At 39.6% G+C, this 12,824-nt stretch overlaps 1 protein-coding gene across 2 annotated transcripts in view; it reads right to left on the reverse strand.

The window, feature by feature from the left end:
- The window catches only part of SCAPER (S-phase cyclin A associated protein in the ER), a 219,043-nt gene that overhangs the window by 105,482 nt on the left and 100,737 nt on the right, over positions 1 to 12,824 (reverse strand). For both annotated transcript variants that reach the window (XM_018568102.1, XM_018568101.1), the window contains exon 21: positions 9,152 to 9,288. In XM_018568102.1, the coding sequence (XP_018423604.1) occupies positions 9,152 to 9,288 (137 nt within the window). The remainder of the gene's footprint in view (positions 1 to 9,151; positions 9,289 to 12,824) is intronic.

The raw sequence follows: 12,824 nt of genomic DNA on the forward strand, positions 1-12,824 counted from the left end.
ACTGGATTGCTTCAGGTAACAGTTAATACAGAGCTGAAGAGCTTGGCATATAATCTCTGATTCATGTTTCAGTGAGAAGAGATCCAAAACAGATGGATAACGTTCCATTGATTTAATCAAGAAATCTGAAAAAACAGTAGCGTGGAATTGTTTACAAGATCTCAGAATAACTAGATCCTCATACAGCAAAAAATAAATTAGAAATGAGAGCACTAAAGTGTAAAAACAATGGAGACAGAATTACTACTACTATATATCCTCCTCCATTGAGGAGCATACGGCAATGAGAAAGACTTCCACTGTTGACGGTTCCCAGCCTTTGATTTGACCTGCAGCCAGGTGAGGTGCACGTTAACAGCCTTGATATCATCATATAGGCTTCGCTGCCAGGAGCCTCTGGGTCTACCTGTTCTGAGTTGTCCTTAGGGATTCCTTTTGAGCGTCTGTCTACAGATTTCTGTTTGCGGAAATCTGTAGACAGGCGCTCAATAGGAATCCCCAAGTAAGAGACAGAAGCTCCTAAAAAATTGGGATCTGAAACCATTCCAAACTAGAAAAAACTATCAAGAGTAGAAACTGCAAGCATGAGGATGCTTGAAATTTTAAAATGTCATGATAGAAGCCACGAGGAAAACTTGGACATGCAAAGTGACAGGAAGGAAAAAAAACAACATTTCAAAAACCAACAACACAGTAAAAGAGTTTTGCAACTAGAAAAGAACATCTTAGACAAATGGGAACAATGGATGAGGACTGAAAGAAATCTGTCTAATCCAAAGAGCTCCCGAAGGGGAGAGATCTTACAGAGCCAGAAGCTGAAGTCTTCCCCATTTCTTTGTCAAGATCTGACCAAAAAGATTCCTGCCTTCATAAGGTAAGGCAAGTGCAGGAAATATTATTTGATTATAGCTTGAATGTTTTTTGCACACGTTATAATTCACATTTTACGCCTGAAACATTATATATTTTCTGATAGCCAACACTCTGTAGAATAAAATGGTGGCAGTTGCAAATTTTTACTGTAGTTAACACCGAGATGTAAGAAGACATTCTAACTGAGCATCAGTAAAGCTCCTAAAGGTAAAGACACCATTTAAGGTTGTAAGATGGTGTCTATTCAACTCAAGGATTGGAAGGGAGTTTCCAGTCTATAATTAGGAAGTTTTCTAGATAAAATAGTACAAGAAAGATCTGAGAGTTTGCAGAAAAAGCAAACCTGTTCATCAGATTGATCCCCTATGCCCAAGGTATTGCATACATCATCAACCAGGTTGAAAGGAATACCGTAAGACTCGCCAATAATACGTTAAATATAGCCTGACCTGGGGTAGACTAAGAGGCTTATGCAGGAAAATCAAAAATAGCCATATTGGCCTTGGATATAGTGCTAGCAGAAGGGCCAAAAGGTTCAGAACTAGGTTCTGCCCATCATAGGTAGTAATATGAGGCCTAGTAGACCTAGTGTGGGTATCAGGCCCTGGTATTGGAGCAGTAGAACTTGGGGAGGAGGACACACCTACAGTAACGAGACTGAGTCACCTAGAAGGATGAACCACTGCTCAAACATTTAGATTAGAACTCTAAGGAGGAGTAAACAGTGTCCCATACAGAGACAGCGTAGATAGCACTTATCAAAATAAATGTGTCACAGGGGAACAATAAAGACTTGGTATACCAGAGACTGTTTAACTGTTTTAAACGTGTCAAATGCTCTGTGGCTGACACAGTACAGACAGGACTGGATAGTGTAAAAGTTCAGAGAATATGGCGCAGATACCACTTACCTAGATTTCTGTATCAGAAGGAGACATTAGAGACTGGGTAATACCAGGGGCTATGTCACTGCTCTATAAACTGTAAAGCCCTCTGTGGCTGACTGAGCACCCAGAAATCCTGAAAGCTCCGCATCAGAGCCTAATACCCGGAAAGTCACATTCAAACATCTCTTCACCTCATTCATGGACATAGTCCCAAGGGAATCTTCAGAAACTAGAACACACCAGATGGTGAGTCAAGGACCTAGACTTGTACAGCACTCCGCGGGTAACAAACCAGTACACTAACAGTCTGGGATTGCCAGAAGCAGAGCCCAGTGTCCGAGGGTCACATTACAGGCTCTCTCTTCAATCTTAGGTCCGGAAATGTCCGGCCTCTGAGGAAACACCAAGGATTAGCCGTTCCTGAAAGCTGCATAAAGAATCTAGCTCAGCATCGGTTTGATTGAAGTCTTGACTTGAAGAGAAAAAACATCCATACAGAATCAATATACAGGAAGCCCTCACTTTACTCTGGGGTTAAGGTCCTGAGGGAATGGTTGTAAATAGAAACCAGTGTAAATTGAAACCCAGTATATAATGTAAGTCAATGGGAAGCAAAGGGGGTTATGTTCCAGACCTTTCTCAAAATTGACATAAGTAATAAAATACAGGTACATTATATTTAAAGGTGATGCATCCGCTCACACAAGGAGCTTTAAATAAAATGTACCTGTATTATGTTACTTATGTCAATTTTTATCAATGAGAGAGGCTTGGAACCTAACTTCCTCACTTTCCACTGACTTACATTATTTACTGGGTTTTAGTTTACACCAGTTTCTATTTAGAACCATTCCTTATTTTGAGAGAGGCCTAGAAAATAACTCCCTCACTTCCCATTGACATACATTATACATTTAGTTTTATTTTACAACACTCCCAGAAAAGGGTGCCATATTTAATCAATGCAAATTGAACCGTTCTAAACCAAGGCCCACACGAATTAATAGAAGAGAAAAAAAAGAAGAAATAGTAAAAATAAAGATAAAGTTTTCCTCAGCAAAGATGAGGAGAAAGTGTCCAACCTCCTAAGACACTTTTGGCAGCCAATTACTCTCCTGCATTGTTACCCTATCACATGCACTTCAGGTGGAGACTACAAGTGGTTTGCTGAAGTACATTGCACAACTACATTCCTTCTTTGTCACAATCAAGAAACCTATCCAGGGAAATGACATAGAGAAGTTAATAAAGTGCATGCATGTAGACAAACACTGGCTGCAACGAGGCTGCTGGAGATCAGCAGTCCTAAAATACAATAAAGAATAGACAGAAATTGAGTATTTCATTAAAATAAATACTAATTGAAAGCTAAATGTCATTCAGTTACGATTTACATGTACTTCAAATGGTTAAAATCCATTTTGTTTTTAAAAAATACAAAACTTTCTTCATGTCAGATATCATCTTTTTGAGGTTTTCGAGATCTGTGCATATTTCTGGGAGAAGCAGTGAGCCAACAACAGGAGCAGGAGATCAGGATTTTGGTAAATCCTGTTTACAAACCAGGTACTGATATAACAGGGGTTCAATTTGGAGAAATTTGATATATGACAGAAAATATCAATGACGTTAAACAAAATAGTACAGGGTTGCCAAATGATTCCTGCAGTTACTGATATACAGTATCAAAGTTATATTATTTCTGTGGTTCATCAGATTAAGTCAGAGTCTTATTTGCAATCAGTTAAAGCCATTTGTCAGTAATTAAAGGAACACAACCCTGCAATATCAGCATGTCTGATCTCATCAGTTTTTACACTTGAGATTTAAATAGTACTTTTTCAGGAAGGAGATAAGGAAGAAATTCATACACAGTGATTTAAAAATGACTTCATTTCCAATGGTCTCAATATTTGTGTTTCACCTCATAAAAAAAACTTTAATAAATGTTAGGTGCGCATGGAGTTGGACTAAGAGATTGAGAGTTTTTCAAAATCAGTTGCCAATCCTGACGGTAACTGCGAGATACAGTGGTTCGCGAACAATTTGGTTTGCGAACAGGAAGTTCGGCAGAATTTTGCTTCTATTCACGAACTCCGCATCGGGTGACGAACACAACCGCAGCCATGCTCTGACACGTGGTCGTGGCTTCCTCTAGTCAAGATTGCGGTCTGATAACAGTTTGATTCGGTTCGCGACCAGAATCGTGGAATGAATTAAGTTCCTGACCCGAGGTACCACTGTAGTTATTCTGCTGTTTCCACTACTCACCACATACTCAACTAAGTGTACCCAAAGGCTGCTCGAAAGCATGTATTTGAGGCCTCTCACAAACTGCAGAAACATTTAAATGGTGCCAGCTGCAATGACAGTAATCCAGCTTCTCCTTCAGGTTTAGATCAGCTCTCTCTGTTACTAGCCCTGAGGATATTGATATAGGCAATAGACAACTGTATCAGTGTATTGAAAGACATTCTGTCATTCTCATCTTGAGACCTCTCTGACAGATGAAACAGCAAAAGTAATCAGAAAATAAAAGAACTGCCTCCACCAGTCAAGCATCTGTCTCACTGGCTTACCCAAAAAGGGACAGAATCCTCCAGGAGTCCTTCCTGGAGTCTCTACTAGTCTGCTACTTTGGAAGAGAGGCTTTTTCTGAAATCTATGTACAACCCAATTCCAATTCTTTTTTTCTAAGGACCAAAGCTCATTTAACCCTTTCGCTGCCAAGCCCTCCGGAACATTTTTCTAATCAGCTGGACATGCCATTTTTCCCATTGATTTGATTTTCAACTGCTGGGTTGCTAGCGTTTGTAAAAGACCCCCCAAACCATATATTTTCTGAAAGTGCAGGCCCGGTAGAATAAAAAGATGGTGATACTAAATTTGTAGGCCCTGCGATAATTGCGCAAATGTTTCTCAAATTAATATTAAACCGATAAAAATACACAATTCAATTGATAAAACACACTAAAATCAGTATCAGCGCACAAAAAAAACCAAAACATTTCTGACTAAATCTAAAAGATAAAACTGTATTAAGTTAATAAATAACAAATATTAGCAAATTTGAAATTGCGCCTTTTTGCGAAAAGGTAAACTAAATGAAGGTACGCAAAACTGTAAATAAGCGACTTATGTTAAAAATAGTTTTTACGCTGTGTTGGTGTTTGTGTTGGGATAAAATGATACAGGCGTATATTTAATTGCAACACAAGGTATCACAACGCATGGCAATGAGTGCCCAGTATTTTTGCTAATAGCAGTGATCAGCGGCTTGTGAGCCGCTGATGACAACTATTAATTTGAAGGGGACAGTCCGGGGAACAGTTCTAGTATAAGCTCATGGTCGCTATAGCGACCATGAGCTTATAGCAGAACTGTAATTGCCAGGTCCGTACGGCAGACGGACCTGGCCAGCCGGGAACACTTTTGTTCCTCCGTATGCCGTACGTCCTTGGCGTGGAAAACTTCCAAAGTGGAAAACTGTTCTGTGGCCAGATAAATCAAAATTTGAGATTCTTTTTGGCAACCATGGGCCACAGGTCCTCCAGACTATCCGGCTTGTTCTCAGCACTCAGTTGAAAAGCCTGCATCTCTCATATTATGGGGGTGCATTAGTGCGTATGGAATGGGCAGCTTGCACATATGGAAAGGAACCATCAATGCTGAAAGATATATCCAGGTTTTAGAGCAGCATATGCTCCCATCCAGACTACATCTTTCAGGGAAGGCCTTGCATATATCAGCAGGACAATGCTAAACCGCATACTGCATCTATGACAACAGCATGGTTTCATAGTAGCAGAGTCCGGGTGCATAACTGGCCTGCTTATAGTCCAGACCTTTCAATAATTGAAAATATTTGGCACATCTTAAAACGAAAAAAAATTACAAAGGAGACCCAGGACTATTGAGCAGTTAGAATCCTATATCAGGCAAGAATGGGACAATTCCCAAAACTCCAGCAACTGCTCTCCTCAGTTCCCAGACGTTTACAGAGTGTTGTTAAAAGACGAGGGACACCGTGGTAAACATGGCCCTGAACCAACTTTTTTGAGACATGTTACTGCCATCAATTTCAAAATGACCTTATTTTTTTCTTACAGTGGTAAATTTTCTCAGTTTAAACATTTTATATGTTTTCTATTTTCTATTGTGAAAAAAATGTGAGTTTATGAGATCTGCAAATCATTGCATTCTGTTTTTATGTAGACTTTACACATCGTCCCAACTATTTTGGAATTGGGGTTGTAAATGAGAGACCCACACTTCACCGCACCCCACTCTACTTCTCCAGACAGACCATCCTGCATTTTTATTGTGAAGATTCTCAAAAACTGTGAAGTTGCTTTGAAAGCTGCAAGAGCATGTTGGCCTATAAGAACATAACTAAACGTGCTTGAGTTACAACACTAACGATTACATTTCAATTGGCGAAACCAAAGCTGAAGGTGTTGAACATACAACAGGCATACTTTATCCTGTCAAACTGAAAGTCACTTTATTTTCTTTTCATATACTAGAAGAGGTTGACAACTGGTTGGAATCTAACAAATGGAAAAAAACATTGTACTTGCAAATGTTCACTTTAATTGCAACAACTGGAGGACAATTGTTGATTACTCCGTTATTCTCCTTTTTAATTTCCTCATTGGACTATGTTTGCATAGCCAACATTACCATTGCCAAGCAGGCTTCTCTCAACATTTCAAGAATATGTCACTCCTATTACTAATGATCCTGCTTACTGTTATAAGCAGCATTGTAACACTAAAGTATGCAATATTGGTCCACAGCCTTAAACTACACTGCATGTTCTACTGGCTGGTGTCATGTCTAAAGATGACAATACCAGACAGCCCACCTTTTAACCCTCCTCTTTGAATGCAAGCTGCATCTGTTTATTTGTAGTTGATCATGTGGAGGTCACGTGACTGCTCCTCACTTGTGGGTGATTATTAAAGCAGGAAAGTTTTCACTCCGAAATTAGTGTTTTGTCACTAATTTACCAGTTTGACAATGTTTCTCATACCCTATATGATCTTGTTTTCTTCCAGGATGAAAAGAGTTATTGAAAGACGCAAGCATTTAGAACAAGCAATGCTGTGTCCTCTATTTGTTTACATGGATAATAATTCTGAGACTAAGGTTTTTGAATCCGTCTGCTGCCACCGACGTAAGGCTTACGGCGGAACACAACTGTTTCCAGCTGGCCAGCTCAGTAAGCCTTACATCAGTGGTTTCCTCCCTCCTGCTATAAGCTCATGGTAACTTTAGCGACCATGAACTTACATCAGAATGGTTCCCCCGATGGTCCCCTGTAAAATAATAGCTGTCATCAGCTGCTTGAGAGCTAATAACAAAAATTTCGGGCAGCCCCCCTGCAGCAATCTGACAGCTTCTCCTCCCTGCCTAGAGCCGCTCCATGCTTTTCCTTGGATCCCCGCTGCCCTCCCCCACCTGTATGGGCTGAGGCAGCAGGGATCTGAGCAGAAATGGCTGGCGGGGAGGGGGAAGGAGCCGCTGATAAGGATGGCCTAGCGGAAGGAGAGAGAAAGCAGTGAGCGGAGAGCGGGGAGGAGAGCGGAGCCACTGTCATCCTGTCAGTTTCAGGATGACAGCGGCTGTGTGCGTGACACATCGGAGGATCAGTAAATATCTATGATATTTACCAATCCTTTGTATGCAGAGCAAACACTGGAGTGATCACCTGATCACTCCAGTGTTTATAAACAACTGGGGACACATAGTACTACGTGTCCCAGTTATGAATAAACAGGAAAAGCTTTACATCACTTCCTGTTCATTCATGAGTTTCTCAATGGGTGGAAGCACTCTGTATAAATATTTTTGTGTGCACTGATACTGATTTTAGTGTGCGTTTATCAATTTGTGTATTTTTATTGGTTTAATATTGATTTGACAGCCATTTGCGCAATTATCGTAGGACCTATAAGATTAGCAGCACACTTTTTATTCTACCGGGCCTGTATTTCCAGAAAATATATGGTTTGGAGGGGTCTTTTACACATGCTAGCTATGCAAGTGTAGAAAATGAAAACAATGGGGAAAATTTGCAAATATGGTGTGGCCAGCTGAGGTTACAAGCGTTCCATAGGGCTTGGCAGCAAAAGGGTTAAACCATTTTCAATTACGAGGTGGGATAAACTGGTGCTGCCTATGCAACGCAGTATGTTTTGTGCATTTGCATGTGATGAGGGTGTCCTTCCACAGTCAATTAATGATGGTTCTTTTAGTTTTACTTTTGAAACTCAATGAGGATACTGCCAAAGGTTTGTCAGACTGTCCCAAGCCTCATCTTAAACGGTCTTAGTACCTATTTACTCCACAATTCTTCAGCACCAAAACCCCAGATACTCCGGTACCTCACCCCTTCTCAAATACACTCACAATATATGTGAATGTCTTAGTACCTAGCACATATATATTGCTGTTACCATAACTTAAATCTTTGAAAACACCAAAGACAGCAAGAAATCCAGGAAACAAAATCACAATATCATCAGATGCCAAAAAAGGTTTTTGAGTGGCTTTATTTGCATACTGCCATTCCCAGATTTGATTTTGATTATTCACTATTCTGGACCTCAAGTACAAATATACACCAATGGCTTTCTCTCCAGTTGTTTCCACTTGTTTGCAGCACTGAGGTAACGGTGACCTAGCTAAGAGATCCCTTGCGATCTGTATTAGAACATACCCTCAAATCCAGGGGATGAAAGCACAGAGGAAAAAGTTAGCCTCTAAGTGGGCATTTTTTCTCATTTTTAGCTGATCTAAATCCCTTCCTGCAAGCTACTCTGAAGATTGTTAATGAAAACAATTTTGAGCCAATTAAACGGTGTAATTGGTCAAAATATACTATTTTCTCTATTGGCATTCTTCCAAATAACAATCAATAATTAGATTTACAGGTGACCTTGTGTGTCTTAGATGTGCGTAAAACTTCTCAAAACATTAATGGATTTTGCTACATAAAAAAAAAAAAATGATAAACTAAAGGAAATTCTAATATTAAATTGTAAATATGAATTTGTTTCATACTGGTGATAGACTTGAGCTATAAACTGTCTCCTTAGACATAAACTATTTCTTACTAAGTATGAGACAGAATCCTGCTGACAGAAGATTAATAATTCTCGAATAATAATCATTTATATATTTATCCTATATTAGTTGTTGGGTGCTACTGAAATAGAAGAAATTAAGCCAGACATGTTGGGGCTTCCTCTTCTGCTGGGTCTCCCTGTGCTGCTTCAAGGTCTTCTAATATGCCTACAGTTCTTCTCTTACCAGGTAACCATATAAAAATGAAACCAAATTCTTTTATGACAAGGGTAGGTTTAGATACAATAAAGGAAGCATACCTGGAATTCATGCGGGTCTTCAACTTTTTAGCTTTCTTTTTATTTTTTTGCTTCTCTTCGACCTCCTTTACAGGTTCGGCAGGAGGTGCAGTTTCTACTAGAATATCCACTATATATTTCTTCAAAGAAAGATGCTCCTAAAAGAGTGACAAACATACGAGATACATCATTTTCACCATTCAGGGAGTACTGCCTAATTTATATACATCTTCACGCAAGTAATGCAGGACACTTGTGTACCGGTGTTATCAGGAAATGTGTCAATTGTGTGATTAAGACAATAAATTAAAAAAAACGGGTAAGGCTGGGACATCAACAAAACCCAATGTTCAAACAGGAGCACTGGAAACAATTTACTGTACTGCAGTAGAGATATATGGAAGTTCCTCTGCAGATTTCCACAGTATGTTCTAGGGGTAGAGTAATTGAGAAGGCACGAGAATAACCCTATATATACTATAATACATATTGTTTACTGCTACTAGTCACTTTTTAATACAAAAAAGAGCAACCCTGTATTAAAGATTCTGTCATGGGAAATTAAAAAAAAATGTGCAAGTATAAAGTGCAGGCACTTCAGCAGCCTCCCAGACTCTACTGCCACAGCCAAATGCTGGATTCTTCTCACAAAGCTTTGACACTTCCTGCACATTTCTACTGGCCAGTGAGGGTGGTGATCATAAAGATAGACCAATAGAAATGTGTTGGAACGAGACTTAGCTGCATGTTCTGACACTACCAAGAAGTTTCGGCGATTTGCAGTAGTTTAACCTGCAGCAATTTTGTTTTTCCCCTATGACAGAGTCTCTTAAATGCAGAAAGCCGGATCATTTATCACATTTACTGGTAGTGCACATGGACAATATTTACCCATTTCCCACACTTCTTAACTTTCAGAGGAGGGAAGGATGCACTGATCCAAAATTTGCAATCAAGACTCATGAAATACAGCATAGGAAATATCAGCAATGTCAAGATTGGTTTTACATAAGATGAAGATCAAAAAAAGGATTAGTGCCATTTCCAAAATAAGTGTCGAAGAAAAGATCCATATTAAGTAACATCACTGTTATGCTAATATCAGGGTTTAATTCTGTGATATTAATCTTTATATAAATTCCATTAATAAAACATATAATCAAAAGATAAAACCGTATTCTTCCCATAGGGAGAATTTAGGGCGTTGAAGAAAAAAAATAAAGACAAAAGAAACCTAGAAAGCTGAGCCTGTGAGAGCTGGTAATGTTACCATTAACTTCTATCCTCTAGTGGTTCTGTACACACTAGAATGATAAGCTGGTGGATGCAAAATTGGCATACTGCCACCAGGGCAGTCTACCAGAAGATGTAAACCTTCACTTTGTAAGCTACGGCAACTGAAGGCATTCACTTTCATACAAATACTATATCATTTTATAAAGAAGGTGATCAATAAAAAGAGAATGTTTTGTTTAATGAGCCTGTAAAAAAGCGTGTTAACCATGGCGAACTCATTAATGGGCATATAGGTAGCTTTAAGTATGCATGCAGCCTAAAAGACAAAAAACAAACATACCGAATAAGGGTTTCACAACTCACAAAAACTGTTATATAACATATGCCTGTATAGGGTTCTCAATTATCTAGGCCAGGGCATAGCTAGTAGTATGAAATTTGATTTGATCATTTTGTCTACATAATTGTGCTACACTTTATTTACTATAGTCACTCTATGTTGTGCGTTGCCTATAGCAGCTGCCTCTTCTGTCTCCCAAAGGTGTTATGCTCCTACTGCCACTTAGATGTTTAGAACATAGGCACTGGATTCTATCACCTGAACAAAGAGCCTACTGGACAATACCATTAAAAGACAGGCAGCACTGGTACTTGAAGTGAGAAGTCACAAGGAAGACCAGAGGTCATATCAGAAGAGTGAGTGGAGCCAGCACATCGCAACCATAATGAGAGGCAGGGGACAGAGACAGGATCAAACTGATGTCAGAGCAAGTGGAGTATAATTGCAGGTCAGGGACAAAGCTAAGGTCAGTAACAAAGACAGTAAGAGTGCACCCAACTAACTTGCTGGCTCAGGCTCCTTATATAAATAGTTAAGCCAATCAAGTGCATGTGTTGATATACATATTAATAGCACAGTCAGAGTGCATAATTAACACACTGCTGAAATTATACCGTTCCATAACTGATTGCTTCTAACTTCAGGTGACACAAACGAGTAAATAATCTAGCAGTTACAGCATCATATGTCTCTAGTCATATAGCACTTTTTTATCGTTGCATAATTTCCAATAACCTTAAAGAAACATTAAACCTTCGCTTTTGTTTTTTTAAACTTAATTTTAACTTTAAAAAAGTTATTTTATCCTTTATTTCCCATTTTCAAGTGTACAGGTGCCTCCATTAGCTAGCCAACTGCTCCGGAGGCACCCGTATGTGCACGAACATGCCCGCACCTAGCTTGTGCGTCCATAGACACACACAGCATGCGGCTGGCCAAGCACCCACCCTTGAAGTCATAACTTGACGGACAGCAGAAGGAGCCTACGGCTCCTTTGCTCTCAGTACCCTACCCCCTAACAGGAACTTTGGGGGAAACCTGTGTATCTTCCCAGTAGCAGTGGAGGAGATGAGTGGCTGCAGGTATGTGTAGGGGGCGTCGGGGGTGTTTGAAAAGTGCTGGGTGTCTTTTGCCTTGATGCAGAGAAAGCATTAAGGCAGAAAACACCCAGCCTTTAATACTACTTTAAGACTATATTTGGCAAGAGCCTGTGAATGTAGTAGTAGAATGAGGTGTGCGCTTACTTGGTTACACTATAAACAAATTTGGCTTTATTGAAAATGTTTTTTATTCTTAAAGTGAACCTTGGCCCAGATCATGCACACTAAAGTATTTACATATTCTGTGCAAGCAGTAAAATAACTTTTAAACAAGCTCCCATTCATCTCTGTATCTATAAGCACTGTGGAGAAATTAGTTTTCAAAGTTCACAACACAGGAAGTGAAATAAAAAAAAAACAGAAGATGTTTCTAAGCTGTTAAAAACAGACTGAAACCTGACTTGAGAGTAATTTTTGTGATCTTTGAGGATGTTTCAGAACAAAGAACTTTACATTAAGGCTCCATTCCCACCTAGCCGTATTGTCGCAGCTGATTCAGTGAGACAAAACGCTCCACCCAAGGAATCCCATTCATTTCCATGGCCCCCGTTCACACTTGTGAGTTTTGTCAAAAGCAGAAATACGCCTGTCATTGGAAATAGTACATGAGCTACTTTGGGACAGATTTCAGTGTGTTTGGTCCCATAGACTTAATAGAAAATGCTTGAAAAATGTGCATTGCTATTTTTTTGTGTGCTTTTGCATGCGTTTTGCCCATTCACATGAATGTGCCAAAATCTGCTCACAAAAACATGCAACTTAATATACGTACGTAAAACGTCTCTAGCACGCAAAAACCGCAAGAAAAACCCTGCACAAAATAGGTGTTGCCTAGATGTGAATCTATCCAGCATACAAAATGTTAATCCTTGTAGTGGGGCTTCCCCCTGCACTGCAAGTGTTAAGTGCTTGTTTTGTCTAGGGAGCTAAAATAACAAATATATACCTGAACATTGGATCTGGTTGGCTGCAAGACTTGTCCCTGCAGTGTTTCTCCCCCTCCGCTTCGGCAGTCTAA

Source organism: Nanorana parkeri, unplaced genomic scaffold (genome assembly GCF_000935625.1).
Source record: "Nanorana parkeri isolate BGI_ZX_2015 unplaced genomic scaffold, ASM93562v1 scaffold1136, whole genome shotgun sequence".
NCBI classification, from domain to species: domain Eukaryota; kingdom Metazoa; phylum Chordata; class Amphibia; order Anura; family Dicroglossidae; genus Nanorana; species Nanorana parkeri.